The 16,463-nt window shown below is 33.4% G+C and overlaps 1 protein-coding gene across 1 annotated transcript in view; it reads left to right on the plus strand.

The window, feature by feature from the left end:
* Window positions 1–16,463, plus strand: part of LOC129230691 (lysophospholipid acyltransferase 5-like) — a 50,540-nt gene extending 34,077 nt beyond the window's left edge. Inside the window, exons 9-13 of the mRNA XM_054865110.1 lie at window positions 3,829–3,915; window positions 9,881–10,047; window positions 12,443–12,590; window positions 14,895–15,056; window positions 16,204–16,463. Of these exons, the coding sequence (XP_054721085.1) occupies window positions 3,829–3,915; window positions 9,881–10,047; window positions 12,443–12,590; window positions 14,895–15,056; window positions 16,204–16,320 (681 nt within the window). The 3' untranslated portion in view covers window positions 16,321–16,463. The remainder of the gene's footprint in view (window positions 1–3,828; window positions 3,916–9,880; window positions 10,048–12,442; window positions 12,591–14,894; window positions 15,057–16,203) is intronic.

A 16,463-nucleotide genomic window follows, 5' to 3' on the forward strand; every position in this document is an offset into this window, starting at 1 on the left:
TTTTAAAATTTAAGGTTTGTAGCCACACGTTTCCAAATATTCAAAGTTTTCAAGTACTTGAAAATGAAATTAGTTTTTCAAGCACTTTCCATTTTTTTAAGGAACGAATCACAATTTTTTGGGAGTTAGGGGCCCACTTCAAAGCAGGGGCCCTAAGCTATAGCTTGTTTATCTTATAGGCAAATCTGGCCCTGCACGTAATTCACTCTTACCTGTAGATTTTTTATAATTTGAACGAATATTCCTCAGTTTTTACAGTTAAAGGATTTTTATGGTTTTACCAATCTGTGTAAGATTTTTATCAAATTTCAGCAAACTTTTCCAAAACTTTTGATGACTGAATTACTCAGATTTCAATAATGACAATAACTGTCTCATTTAGACTTAGATGATTATGACTTACCATAAATTTTAAACAGTATTTAGAAAGTAAGGAAAATGGTACTTTCCCTCTAAGTAAAAAGATTCAATCAATCAGAACATTCAGATAACTAAAATTTATTCAGTCTGCGATAGTATTTACTTTTCTTTCTCAAAAAAAAAAAAAAAAACCAAGCCGAAAACTTTCCAAGCGCATGAAGTACATTTCTAACTATTAATTTCATATATACAAATTTTTTCCTTTAAAAAATGAAGAAAACACAGTTATAAAAACATTTCATCAGGTAATAATGCGATCTTACAAGAATTGTGCAAAACTTTCATGCCGGAAATATATCTCCCTCACTTTTTCTTTTATTCAGATGTTTTCCTTACAATGTATGATTCTGGAAAATCAGAAATTTAGTTTTGATTTAATTATTTTACGTTCTGTTTGTTCAATGGTTGGACAATTTTTCCAGTTTTTTGTTTCATTGTTACATACATTCATTGAGTATGGTGTTAATTGTTACATTTGATAGTATTTTGCTGTACAAAAACCTTTTAGCTATGTACTTCTTTTCTAATAGCATACATTTCAAATCAGCCAATTTCATTTGAACGTGTGAATCCAGAAGGTTCTTCAAAATCTTTCGTCTGTAACAACCCAAAACATCTAGTTTTTGAAATCACGCAAATTGAAAATTAAACATTTTGAAAAGAGAGAAAACAAATCGTAACGAGTAGATCGTTCTGTTAGAGCAAATTGGGGAGGGGAAAGGGAGTGTCCCAAACGTCAATTATTATAAGTGTTGCAGCTGAATGCATAGCTCGTTTAGCCTATATTTTCATTCATATATTGACCAAATGGTTTTCAGTCCAAAATAGTGAATTTAGACCAATTTTCAGTACCCCAGTGACAGCTGTACTATTTGTATTTAATGTTCGTTTTTTTTTCTTTTTCTTTTCTCCATTCAAAAAAGGACATTCGCTATTCTCTTCATTTTCATTGAACTATTCAAAAAAGAAAAAATCATCTTTTTGTTATAAGATTTTGGAAGATAAGTTGTTACTATATAAACTCTTCCCAAAACTGGGGGCATTGCCCCCTTTGCCCCCTCCTCCATAAATCCACCCATGCTCTTCTGAACTGTTCAAAAACAAAAAAAATAATGATTTTTTTTAAATTTTTGGAAGATGTGTTGTAACTACATAAAGTCCTCCCAAAACTGGGGGGGCATTGCCCCCCTCTGCCCCCCCATAAATCCGCCCATGTACCTCATATGAGGAAAATAATGACCCTGTAATTTTGCAGATGAATTGAATCGGTTACTTTTGATTGAGCATGAGCTATTAATGAAATTTTTTAGAATTAACTTAGTTTTTTTTTCATTAATTTTTGTACTACAATCTAAACACAGGGTCATAGTTTCCTCTTAAATTCTGATTTATTTTATTTTTTTGTATTTTTATTTCTAATCCCACCTTAACTAACTCTTGGCTACATCAGGTTCACCAGCCCAAAAGTTGTCTGGAAAATCTACAACAGTAAGAGGACATATAAAAACTAATCCTTATCTAAACCCAGGCTAGCTAGAATATGACTGGTGATGCCTGCTCGGTGTTGTACTTAGTATAGGTGAATGGGCTCCTTTCGATCCAGTGCAGATCTAAGACATTTCAGATGGCCATTAACAGGTCAAGCGATGGTAGTTTAAAGAGTCATTTAATCAGAGAGTGAAGTATAACTTAATTTTTTGGGGATGAGGGCAGGGGTCAATACAGGAATTTTTGTCCGTTTTTAGGAATTTTGCGAGAAAAAAAGCCAAGTACAGTTTTTTGACAAATTATATGTGATTTTTCAAAAAAACTAAATTCTTTTCCAATTAGAAAAGTAATAATAAATGATACTTTAAGCTTGTTACGAAAGAAGAAAGAATTTAATAAAGCAACAATATCTGATTTTCCTCGCTCCGCATACGCTTTCTGTTCGAAATTTATAAAATGGCCAAGAAATATGATTGTTCGTACTAGTACAGTAAAAAGGAGAAAATGGCTAAAAACAACTTAAAGTGGTATTTATCATTCTTTAATAAATTTGTGAGTAGAAATAAAAGCTTTTAATGAAGTAAAGACAAGACAAGGCAAGAGCCAAACATCATCCTTCCTTGTATCCAATGCTAATGCGCGTGCGCGCACCTCATTCTGCCCGGAGTGGTTCGATGATCGGAGGATAAAACAACTTTCAGTAACTGCTAATCTGGGAGTTTTAGTGAACAGTTCGTTTTTGAGGGTTCGAAATTTTGTGAATGGTCCGAAGTTTGTAAACGGACCTAATTTTTATCTAGATTGACGTCTGAATGTAGATTTTTTTTCTATGGAAATTTTGGACAATAAATTTACCAAATTCGAACTTTTTTCGCCGAATTTACGATTTTATCGCATTTGGCGCTTTGGCGAATGCTCAATGCGGTCCCTGGGGATGAAATTCATTGCAAATAAGTTCCATGAGACAGGGAAGGGTATTTTTGGCTGGTTAAGATTGCTAGTGTAGTTTTGCCACTGATGTTTTTCTGAAAAGGTATTTAGATCATTGCTGTAATATTAAAAAAAAATCAGTGCTGTAGTTGGGGGAACTCGCCTGTTTACAGAGTAACATAGGAATTTTTTGCTTGATGAATTAATATATTTCATGAAAATAAAAGCCAAAAATTTGAAATAAGGGGCTTTTCTCATGTTATTTCATAAGAATGGAACTTAAAATTAGAAGGGGACAGTCTACGGTGGCCATCGGTTCTGAATTTAAAGGCCATATTCCACATTTTTGGAAGTCATTTAATCATTACTGTTGTAGTCCAGTTTTACGAAAAAAAAAAAAACATTAGGGGCCCTGCCCCCCTAATCTTTCACACCTCTTTTGACACCCACTTTTTTTTGTACAGTAGCCGCCTATGCAGAGTAGACATCATGGTAGATTATTTTTATTTGGCAAAAAACGTTAGTTTAGATATTATTTAATCACCTTAAATTTAAAAACACAATTATTTTATAAAAAAGAGGTGATTAGAAGCCAATTCAAAGCAAATTTGCATTATTTTTCTATAGTAAATAATATATTTTGGGGAACAGCGTTCCCCTTCAATTATAGTACAGATTTAGATGCATGATTTTTGAATGATTATAATTCTGCTTTTGCACAAGATTCAATCCATAGAATACCGTAACTGTGAATTATTTCTTATCTGGAAAACTAGATGAATTTAATAGTATTTTATACATTTTTCAACAGTTCAACATCCTTGCTCAATTGTAATTAATTTGTATGTATATAATTCTTCCTTTTCTAACTTTAGAAACTATATTTTCAGATTTACAAACTGTAATGTACTCTTTAAATAGATTCCTTTTGACATAAGTTTTGAATTGATTGATACAATTGGTTACTTGAAGAAAGTTTTTTTGTGATAGGACTATCAGCTGTGGAAGAAACTTCTCATCATAGGAATATGGGGGAAAATAGCATTATATAAATACATAGCTTGTTGGCTTATTTCAGTAAGTATAAAAACATTTTTTACATGTTTAAATTTTTTTCTCATTAGAAAAATAAGAAAGAAAAAAAGGTAGTTTGTGCACTTTTTCTCCTAATTTAACATGTTTTTTAATTTTGTTAAGATAATTTATGTACTTCAGGTAAAATATTCATAACATGCCATTATCTTTTTTGAGCTTGATTTTTAAGGTTAAAGAAAGTTTGAATGAGTCTAAGCCAGGGGTGCCCATCCCCCCCCCCCCCAAGCTCAATGGCGCAAATTCCCCCCCAAAAATTTTCTCACTTTCGAATCGGGTTAAAGATAACAGTTTTTAGAGTGTTTAATTTCCAGTCAAATTCACGGGGGGGGGGGGGGGGTAGCGCTAACAAATACCATTTGATTATTTTTGGATTGTTGACCCGCCTTGCTTTCCCAAATTTTACAACGTTGAGCTTGAGTAAACAAGTTTTGGGTACCCCTGAATTTTGCTACGATTTTTTTCCAAACGTATGAATAATTACAGGGAGAGGGGATTCAACTTTCTGGCTTGAGATGGAGTAATTACTAGAATTATAGAACATAAATCTATACAATATGAATTTTATTTTTTTGTCACTTAAATAGAGGGGGCCGGGAGTTTCTCCCCGGAAAATTTTCGAAACCACAGTTTTAGACGATCTCTGGTGATTTTAGGGGGATAAAAGTTTTGGTGGGCCCTTCCGGTTAATGTTTCAGTATTGAAACTTTAAAAGTGCAATTGTAGATAGTCTAACGTTGTGTTAAGGAGGACTCTCCTTTGTTTTCGAAATTGTAGTTCTAAAAGCGCAGTTTTAGACCATCTGTGGTAAGGTTAGGGAAAGAAGAGATCCTATAGGGCTCACCCCAGGAAAATTTTAAAAATTAAAGTCTTAAAAACGCTATCTACGGTTGGGAAAAAAGCAGTTTTCTAAAATTGAAGCTCTAAAATCGCAATTGTAGCCGACCTTTGAGACGTTAAGAAAAAGTTTTCGGTAGCTATCCCGGAATTTTCTCGAAATTGCAGCCCTGAAAACCAAATTTAAGATGATTTTTTAATAGTGTTGAAGAGAGGGGGGGGGGGGAGGGGTAGAATGGCAATCTACTTAAATTTTCGAACTTGTAGCTTTAAAAACGCAGTTTTAATGGATCTTGAAAACGTTAGTGGAAGGTGAATTTCGGTGCCATTCCCCCGGCAATTTTTTAAAATTGATACACCAAATAAGCACTTCTAGGCTTGTCTTTGATCGTGTTAAGGAAGGGGGAATCGGGCTCTCTCCTATGCAGTTCAAAATTGCAGTTCTCGAAACGCAGTTTTAGATCACTCCTGTTGATAAAGAGGGTGTTATTCTGGCGTTACAGTGGAGGCACTCTCCTGGAAATTTTCTAAAATTGATGTCACATAGCCAAAAAAGATGGATCACACACACCGTGACAGATATTTTTCGGAAACTCTCAAAAATGGATTCAGCAATTCAGCAACATCGAAAATCAAAACTCGAGAACTTTAACGAATCAAATATCCTTCTATACATATCAGACATAGAAGAAAGTAAATATGATTTACGAAAAATAATTTAAACAACTTAAGAACAGACTGTTCTACTTCCATCAGCGAAAACCAACATCACTGAAAGTTTTAATAAAAATAATCTAATGATAAATTGATAAATAATCAGTTTAAAAATGGTAGAGAAGATGGGGGTAAAGTGAAATGAGAAAAATTCTTTATAAGCTTAAGCTAGTTAATGAAGAAAATATATTAATTGTCGATTGGAGGGATAAAAAATACTTTATTCGCAAACTTCAAAACTAGTTCTTGACGATTGTCAAGATGCAAATGAATCAGTGAAAAACTAAGAGCATACTGGTCAGAATTATTACAAACAATAAAACATTTTCAATCTCTCTCCCTCTCATCACTGTCACACGTATACATCAAGCAAAATCGTGCTACTTCTAGAAAATTAATAAAAAACTGAAAAGAAATCAAATCGTCTGATCCAGCTTTGAAACGGACACCAACTCCATCCGTCTATGATGTTCCCTTCATTGAAAAAAGAGACACGGTCATTAAATTTTGGAAAGAGTACCAGTGCTGTCGCTAGGTCAAAAAACTGGGGGGGGGGGGGGGGGTAAGCTTTTGGCGGCCCCTTAATTGTTTCAAACTCATTTTCAAATATGCAGAGAGAGAGATTTGGCTTCTTTTTAGCAGAGAAAGTCATATTGCTAGACCTTAGTACTAGTAATATAAATTTAATCATAAGTATAATATTCAATCAGAATTAGGTTACGTCGGAGGGCTACCTTCTTGCATTATTTCGAAATTGAGGACATAAAAACGCAGTTTTAGACTATATTTTAAGTTTGGGAGGAAGGGGAGAGGAATTCCAGGATAGCCTCTCCCGATAATTTTTCCAAATTTAAGTTCCCAACACAATCGTACGTTATATTTAATCATGTTCAGAAGAGGGGGTCCGGGGGTCCTCCCCCGAGAGTTTTCAAGATTGTTATTTGAAAAACAGTTTTACACGATCTATGGTGATGTTAAGGGAGGAAGACTCTCTGGGTCATCGTTCTATAATTTTTCAAAATACAAACCTCAAGCACACATTCCCAATTGTGAATTATTTCTGATTGCGACACGTAAAGGGGGTTCCGGGGGTACTCCCCCGGGAATAGCTTGAAAATTTCATTTCGAAAAATGCAGTTTTAGACGATCTATGGTGATATTAAAGGGAAAAGAGATGTGGGGGGCCACCCCCCTTCCAGAATGTTTTGAAATTTTGAAGTCTTAAAAACGTGATTGTAGACACCTTTGCTAAAATTTAGTGCATCGTCAGTTTCTTGAAATCAAAACTCCGAAAACGTTATTTAAGCCAACCTTCGATGAAACGGGGGGAGGGGAGTTTTGAAGGGGCTCGCGACCAGAAATGTTTTGTAATTGAAATATTGAAGCACTAAAAGCGAGATTTAAGACATTTTTGATGATGTTGGCGAGAGAGAGAGAGAGAGAGCAGGGTGGGGCATTCTCTGGAAAAAATTTCGATCTGTTGAAACCGCAGTTTTTGAAGATTTTTTGATAATGTTAAGGAGTGGAGAGATTTTGAGTCCTCCCCTGGCAAATTTTCAAAATTGAAATTCAATTAACGCAATCGTAGATGATTTTAAATAATGTTAGAGGGATAGAAGGTTTTGGAGATCACCCCCCGAAATTTTTTTTGATTGGAAGCTTTAACAATGAAATTTTTGAGGATCTTCGGTAGTATTTGGAGGATGACAGTTTCGGGAAATCTCGGAGTTTTTTTGAAATTAAAGCCGAAAAGACGAAATTTATTTTTCCTTGAATGATGATGAATGATTAATTGAGAGGACGTTTCTCGGAGGTTACGTCGGGAACACTCTCTCGGTTTTTCGAAATTGCAGTCCTAAATACTCAGGTCTGGGCCATCTTTAATGACGTTAGGGTAAAGGATGGGTTTGAGAACGTTTTCCCAGGATTTTTTCAAAACCTAAGTTTTAAAAACTCACTTCCAGGCCAGCTTTGAGGACGTAAAAAGAAGGCTTTGGAGTTCCCCACTCTTCCTTTCAGTTTGGCGACGTCCCTCCTATCTAAATTATAAATTTCAATTATTGATATACATATTGTGGCAATATTTTTTTCCAATTTTCCTTTGCCAAACACGTTGTATTTGCTTGGATTTTCCATAATAAAGTTTTCCAATTCCCAGCCTAATATTTTTGTTTTCTTGCAATAGAAGTGTTTACGGACTTAGAAAAAGGACTTTTAACATTTTGAACGGATGTGGTAATTTTCTGCGATACCTTAGGTCTCTATTCGGCTTCATTTTAATTTAAATATACCACCTGCATCTCTTGATCAAGCTTTGATTTACTTACGATTTTTACATTCAAACATTTAAAATTTTTGGTGTGAGTATTCATTACAATACTTTGGATCTCTGTTTGCACTTAACTGTTTTTTTTTTCCTCTCTCTCTCTATTTCAAATTTATTTCGGCGATCCATGCATTTTTGTGCTCTTAGCAATGATTTTCAGGACATTTTTTATCAAAAAAAAGGGGAATGTTTCGGCGACTCCTATTCTATGGGCTGTCCTATTTATTTATGTTTTGTTTTTACTGAAGAACCGTGAAGCACGGTTTTGTATAACCAGGGCCGTCGAGAGGCAAGGCGTGCACCGTGTTAGTTTGGCGCCGGTCCTTCCTCCCATTATGCTAATTTTACTCTATGCACAATAATTTGAGCCGTGCCCATAGTTTCCGACTAGGCAGACATACCCACTCTGTGGCCTAGTGAAGACTGTGCTGTGCTGAATACTCTTTTTTTTTGTGTTAGTAAAAAAAGTTTGAAGCTTGCATTTCTGCGGCCCTTACTTAGATACTCTTAATAAAAGAGAATCATGGATGTTCCTAAACTGTATTTTAAGGTTACATTTTCTATTAAAATTTTATAGAAAAAATACTTTTTTGTCACAATTATTTTAATTGTTCATTTATAATTAATATTTTAATTTTTCAAAACAATGGAGAGTTTCCCTTTTTCTTCGTTAGTTGCATCGCCAAAATGATACTGGCGGCCCCATTTCTGAAAACTGGGGGGGGGGGGGGACGGGCTATGGGAACTTCCCTGAGGGATACATGAAACAAAGTATTATTAATGCATCTATTTCTTGTTGAATGAGTTAGAATATTTTTTCTTTCCAAAATTCAAAGATTTCATGTTCTAAAAAAAAAAAACCTGAAAAAAAAATCCCCCCCAAAAATTTTGATGGCGCAACTTGCGTTATATTCCCCCCCTGTGGGCACCCCTGGTCTAAGCCTATACTTGTTCTTGAGTGTTATTTATAGAATATATTTTAAAAACTAACTTCTAAGTTCGTCATATTTCATTTAACTATCATGAAAATGAACAGCTAATAATTAAGGAGTGTGATTTTTACAAAAATATTTTCCTCATTTCTGATTATGATGAGCAAAGAGGGGAAATTCTGTAGACCCAGGGAAAACAAGTGATTGAAATATTTATACTGAACAGTTTTCACTGCAAAAAGGTAAAGTCGAATTTTGCTAAGTGGTTACTTTGGATACTTAAATCAGTTTCAATTCTAATGTGTTGACAAAGTGATTAGTACACATTTAGAAAGTTAGGTAGTAAATATTGTGCAACTTTCATTCTCTTAGGGAAGTAATAGCTGTTTATTTTAAATCAAGACTTTTTTTTAATGATTATTAATAGTTCAAAAAAAACCCTACTCTTCTCTAATAGCTGACAGATCTTCCTAACCAGTGAGAGTACTTACAGGGATGAGAATTTTCTGCTTGTTGGCAAATTTTCGCGATTTAAACTTTACAGAAACAAAAAAAATTCCTTTTTTGGGAAAAGGTTTCGGTTTTTCTACAAATTTGTTTGACAGTTAGAGTAATTTTCATGAGCTTTAGAATAAATATTTTAAGTGCTTTAATGGAGCTTTCATACTCTTGTTAATTTTAAATGAATAGTGGAAATAGAACTAACTCAGTCCCCCCCACCCTATTCTATTCACCATAACATTCCTTTTGCTCTCCTTGTGTTTATTTTTTTAATCAAATGAAGAGTTAAAATATCCTCAATCACATGTATGATTAGAATATGAGGGAAGAACTATTAAGTGGCTAAAGAGTAATTAGAACTAAACTTGTTGTCCTTCCCGCTTTCAACAATGTAATTCATTTATGTAATTTACATTTGGCTTGATTTTTCAACTTTTAATGACAATGTCATTACTATTTTTTCATTCTGTCATTTGATAATTGTGGTTATAAGTTCAGTTTGATTCAGTTGTCAAACTTCTTCATAGTTTCCAAAGATTTCACTCTTCAGAAAAATTTACTTGAGTCCACTATCACCTCTGGTTCATTATGTAAACTGATGTCTCTCTCATGTCTCCTAAAATAACTTTTTTTTTTTCAGGAGGGTACTTGTATATTGACTGGAATGACCTATAATGGAAAAGATAAAGATGGAGAGCATTTATGGGATGGCTGCGCTAATGTAAAATTGCATGATTTCTCAATTACAACAACATTTGAAGGCATAATCAAGTCTTTTAACATAAATACAAATCTGTGGATTGGCCAGTAAGTATCATGAACTTTTGTATAAGCTTGCTTGTTTGGTTACAGATGAAAACCACACAATGTCCAATTCCAACATTTCCATGTTGTTAGTTTGAAATCCCAAACAGGTTTTTTCAAATATCTCAAAAACTCATTTCTGCAAATACTGCCCTTTATCTTCCCGCTGCAGTTAACTACTGTTTTAAACTGTTACTGCTAAAGTTTAACTGCAATTAATTAGCCGGTTGCCTCTAGGCCCAACATGGTGGTAAATAAAAGCTGAAATGTAGGCTATTTTGTTAAACTGCACTCGGTGAAGTGCACCACCATCAGCAGTTTGGAAGCTGTAGTGCACCATGTCATGGGCATAAATAAAAGACAAATACCATTTTCAACAATGTGTGTTTAGAATGACCAGCATACTACTTTCAAGCAATTAATGTGTTAAGTGTATTAGGGGACTTCCAGACCTGTGTCAATTGTGGAATGTCTCTACTGGAAAACTTTTGTATGGGGCTTCGAATCATGAATGGTAGCTGCATACATTTTGATGAAGGTATATCAACAAAAGCAGTTCAGTTTGTATGGCAACACCACAACTGCACTGTTGCTCATTCGTCTGGAATTGGGTTGGGTGGGGGGAGCTTATTAACCCCCAACATAAAAAGAAAGTAGTTTATGTGTTTGTCTGGGATACTGTAGCTCCATAACGGATGAAACTGATTTAATAATTGATTTTTTGTTCGAAAAATGACTTATTTGAGAGTGTTCTTAGCTAGGTCCCATCTTTATTGGATTTTATTTAGCTGAGATTCTAGTTAAAAACTTTTAATTTCTGTTCTTTCACAATTTCCATTGTGAAGACTTACTAACACATTTTAACCTATAGTGCTAACTTTAAAAAACGAATCTTTCTGCATATAATGGAATTTCTTTGAAACTTCCAAGATAGATAGAACTTTAGGTACAACTTGTTTAGCAGATTTTAAATACAAATCTAATCCCCTCTATTAGTAATGATTTCATCGTTAGCCAGTGAAAAGGGAAAGCCTCGATGATTTAAAATTTTTATCGGTTGCTGGTTTGTATTTGTTAACAAATAAAATATTTGTAATTTAGTATAAATAACTGCTATTAAAAGGATTTTCGATTTTCTCTCTTAATTCTATTTTTGCGACTAGCAAATTTTCCTAGTTGTGATTATCTTTCCCTTTCCATGTTTCCTATGTTTTCTAGAAGAAAAATTAAATGTTTGAATTTTATGCATGTTCTGATCTGCAAGATTCATCTTAATATGAGGTTGGCAATCAAGATTCGTGGTTATTTAAATTTTTAATTTAATATTAATCCTTGTTTTCTGCTCTGTTGAATAGATGTTTGTTGTACAGTGCAGTGATGAACATCTTAAAATAAAAGTACTGTAGCTAATGCTGAAAAAAAGAATATAATGATGGTAATATTGTTAGGGGGGAAATATTTTTTCATTCCATAGCCTGAGTTCTTGCATAGGAAGTACACTCAATGCATTGGGTTACATATGCCCATTGCTGCATATCATGAACACCTGTTCATGCTAAATTTTGCATTGATATAGGAAAAGACCTTTTTATAGGGCTATGTTTCACATTGTGGGTCTAGCATTGTCTATTGGTTGAAAGAACGCAATGAAGCCTTTCAAGTGCATCAGTGGCTTGCAAATCCACATGATCAAAACCAGATAAAGTATCTTTAGAGATCATGTTGTTAATCACATTCATTGCATGAATGTGAACTTTATATTTGAAGAGAATGGGGAAATTTATTAATATACAGTCAAACCTTGATGTCTCGAACCTTCTTGCCTTGAAACCCTTAATGTCTCAAAAAAAAAAAAAAAAAAAATATTTTCCATAAAAATTCCTATGTATTTTCTACAGTTCAAAATTTATTTTTCCCAACCCTTGATACGTCGAAAATTGCGTACAGAGCAAGTTTCTAATGTAATTTTTCTTGGGAAATTTTTTGCAAAACCAGTTCCAGTGACAATTTCTTGAAGTTTTTATGCACAGGGTTCGTATGCTCCTTCAAACTGCTCCAATAATCCTTCATTTAAGAAATTTTGCCGAAGGGCCCTTCAGACTCCTTCATTTTGGTTTGTACTCCTTCAAAACTTCTTCTTTTTTAATTTAAGACTACACAATCTTCCTCTATGACAGTAACATAAAATACTTTGATCGATAACTTTTAACTTCGTGACAAGACCGAAGATATAAGGGCGAATTTAATGTAGTAATTTTGTGTATTTATTTTTTTCTTTAAATTACTGGTTTTATGTGGTTCTTAAAATTTCAATATTTTCTTCACTTTACGTGTTTTTATTTGTAGTTATTAGTGTGTGTGTTACCTGTTTCTGAAGTACTACATTTTTTATTGAAAGGTATGTGTTTAAGAGATTAAAATTTCTTGGAAACCGTTATATATCTCAAGCTGCAGCCCTGTTCTTCCTGGCAGTATGGCATGGCCTTCATTCAGGATATTATGTTTGTTTTCTGAATGAATTCATTGTGATGTACTTGGAAAAAGACGTAAGCTACTTTTCCTTTCATAGTTTAAGAAATTCTAAGTGAAAAGTTATGCTACAACAATGGATGAGTTATTTGAAGCTGTAAAATAAAATTTAATGCCTTAAAACTACTTTTAAAGTTGGTTTTGATTTTTAATGACAGTCACTTAATCAAATGCATGTTAAATATGTTAGCAGTTGCCCAATCGTGAGATGCTATAAAAAACGTATTAAAATTTTTGTATAAAAATTTGGGTTAAATGATAGCTCTGAAATGATAGGGACGGAAAAAACTACACTCAATGCATAATAAGTGTTACAAGAAATGAAAAGCAACTTCTTCAAGACAAATTTTAATATTAATGTGGAAAGAAAGCAACAATAGGGAAGTTTTCGATTTTTCAATTTTATTTTTATATGATAGAGTAACATGTATGAACATCATAGGTGAAAACATTTTTGCGATACGATAAGTAGTTTTTTTTTAATTAATTTTTATAGTTCAAGCTCTTGTGACATCAAATGGCATAGGAAGTGACGTCATGCCCTCTTCCGATAGGGGAGAAGCCGAAGGTCACGCATTCGACTTCGAAGACGAAACGTAAAAGGCTTATCTCCTCGCGTTTCTGGAACATTAAACCTCTCATCCTCTCGGAAATATTCGAATATCCTCATTGATGTTACATGAGGATATTAAAATCAACCACAGTGCTTTAAAATTCGGTGATGGTGAATTTTTTAGTTTTGAGGGTCAATTAACAATATCCAATAGCCAAAATATGAACATTTAATAGGTTGCAACTTCCCTATTGAGGCAGGAGAAGCAAAGAGATGTAAGCGGACATTTTTACTCAAATGTTGATTCCAAGTTTTGAGTAAAACGCTGTTAAAGATAAGGTCCTGGGTAGGCTATCGTTGAAAAGTTTTCTAAATCATTTTGTATAATAGCACCTACCAGGGCTACTAGTACTATGTCTTGCCCCAAGATAGAGGAGAGGTTTTGTACTGGTTATCTTCAAATTTTTAATTTTACCGCTTACATCCCTTTGCTTTTCGCTGCCTCATAGTCCAGTCAATAGGTAGAAAAAAACGGGCTTGCCTTACAAAAAATGGGGTCAAAGAGTTTATTTTTTAAATTTGTGTATACTAGTGCCAATATGAAAAAACCAAGTTATCCAACACGAAAGACCTCGGGAGAACTTTTGGGGGCCGAAAACCCCCAAAAATGTGTGACTTTTTGTAGTATTTTCAAAATATCTCAAAAATGGTTAAAATTACAAAAAAACTTCCGATGCAAATGTTAAAGAGGATTAAATTTCCTTCAACTTTTGTCATTACAACATTTTTGTAGCATGAAAAGCAAGCGAGTTACAGCTTCTTGAAAGTCACACTTTTTGTGAACCCCTTCAGCGAAGTGCGTGAAAGCGCATCGGATGACGAAGGAAAAAAGGAGACCTTGGAAATCATTTGTCTTTCACAGCTGAGGGTAAATGCCTCCGTTCCCTTTAACTTAAACAAAACAAGAAACTCAAACTACTCAAACTGTCGATAAACTCTCTGAAACTAAAGTTTCTATTCAAGTTCTAATAATTATGACGCCTTGCTTTCAGTGTGAAAGATTTTTTTTTTTTCGGAGTGGAGGAAAACTGCCTATTTTCAAAGAGCTATAGCAAGCTTGTTATTTGTGCTACAAAAAAGTTGTAAATACAAAAGTTGTAGGAAATTTTATGTTCTTTAAACGTTTCATTTAAAACTTTTTTCTAAGTTGAACCATTTCTGAGATATTTTGGAAAAAACAAAAAAAGTCATAATTTTTTGTCATTTTTCGGCCCCAAAAAGTTCTCCCGGGGTCTTTCGTGTTGGATAACTTAGTTTTTCCATGTCGGCACCAATATGTACAAACTAAAAAAATAAAATCTTTGACCCCATTTTTTGCAAGGTAAAATGTATCTATTGACTGGACTATCAATTGATTAAAATTGTTACCACTAAAACAAACTTTTTGTTCAAACCTTGCTTGCTAACATGAGACCTTTTCATTCACAAGTTAAAAAGTTTATAGTTTTGATCTTATGAAAGGACACATATTCATTTTTACTCTTTTCTAAATGTTCATTTTCATCAAATATGCTAAAATCTTCTTGACTTTTCTCTGAAAGCAGAAAGTAGACTGATACAAAAATCAACTTAATGCATGCACATGAGTTAGCTTTATTTTATCATATGCTTTACGTTACATTTCATGGTTTTACTTTTCATTTTTAGTATAATTATATATTTAGTGCAATCAATTTTTATATTTTTACTTGTGTAATATGTTTTATAGGTGGAAGTGTTCCTAAATACTAGACTACCCAAAGTGAAAGCTTTCTTTACTCAAAGTGCCTTGAAATATCCTACAATGCTATTTTTGAAGATCTATGTCGATATTTTCATGGGTTATTGTCTTGTTCCATTTGTCCTACTTTCATATGACCGATATATGCAAGTAAGTACTCTATTTAACTTTGCTCCCCATAGTACAATATTGTCTTATTAAATGAATAAATATATACCTTTCTACAGCAAAGCAATAATAAGTAATAATTTGTGCTTTCAATTTTGTTTTTCTTACTGTAATAGCATTGTCTTCCTTCAAAGAAATGTCTATAAATCTGTACCTTAGAGCCAGAGTGATGTAAGTCCAGAAATTGCGATTTTCTGTTTATTAGTGTATTGTATGTGGAAACCTATTCCGCATCGAGCCATGTGAATGAATTTTTTTACAAATAATCCTTTTCAATTTTTTACCAGGATTAGAAGAGTGCACGTCCCATCCTTTGCCTGCACCAGAAAATTTTTTTCCCCCTCTACTGTAAAGTTATCATAATGTGACTTATGTTATCTGGCTCTGAGGTACAGAAATGTCACTTCTAATTTCAGAATTAGCTAGATTTTGGACTGATGCCAAAAATTTTAACTCTGCTGTAGATATTTTCTGATTGTTTGATTGAGTCTTTATTCTTTATTTTGTCAATGAACGAGACAAAGATTCTTCCGAATTAAGGATCAAAATTTTTAAAGAGTATAAATCTTAAATAGTTTCTTTTTTTTTGTTATAATTTTTTTTTTCAGTGCAAGACTTTATACAGGGGTGATTGTGGTCTGGTATTTTACCGAATTTCCGGTATTTTCGGACGTATTTCCGGTATTTTCATGTCTGAAAATACCGGAATTATGTTCTTTTTTTGTTATGCTTTTATCTCCCTACCTCCGCAATTTATTTTGAATTATATAATACTCATCAAATATACCTGCAAGGGAGTTAAGATGGACAACTATCCCTTAAGATGGTCAAATGTCAAGATAATTTGTATAACACCAGCTCAAAAGTAACTTTGTAATCCATTAAAAATTTAATTAAATGTGCACACAATATTTTGACTCAGAACTATTTAAAACTATGGTAAAGGTGCACTTAAGTAATAGGGGCCAAAGATACCCCCCCCCCCCCCGTTCACGCTTTGAAACTTTCAGGTATTTTTTGATGAACTCACAATCACCCCTGTTTATAAATGTATTCAAGCAGTAAATGCTGAAAGTATTTATACAGCCATATTGTCTCAGTACTTACTTTATCCATTTCTTTTTAATAGGTGTATGGATCAGTATATTTTATTGGCCACATCATATATATGGGTTGGCCAGTAGTATCTCCTATTATAAAATTATTCATTCCAAAGATTAAAGAGGACAAATCTAAATCCCAGTAAAGGACTAATAAAAATTGGAAACATTTGTAAGTGTTGAAAGATTTTGTATGATGTTTCGGAAGGTAATCTTTTTTTTTTCTTGTTACATCATTGATCAGGTATTTATGTCTTGTGTATTGTCCAAAACATTTATTAATATTTAT

Source organism: Uloborus diversus, chromosome 9, assembly GCF_026930045.1.
Source record: "Uloborus diversus isolate 005 chromosome 9, Udiv.v.3.1, whole genome shotgun sequence".
Classification (NCBI taxonomy): domain Eukaryota; kingdom Metazoa; phylum Arthropoda; class Arachnida; order Araneae; family Uloboridae; genus Uloborus; species Uloborus diversus.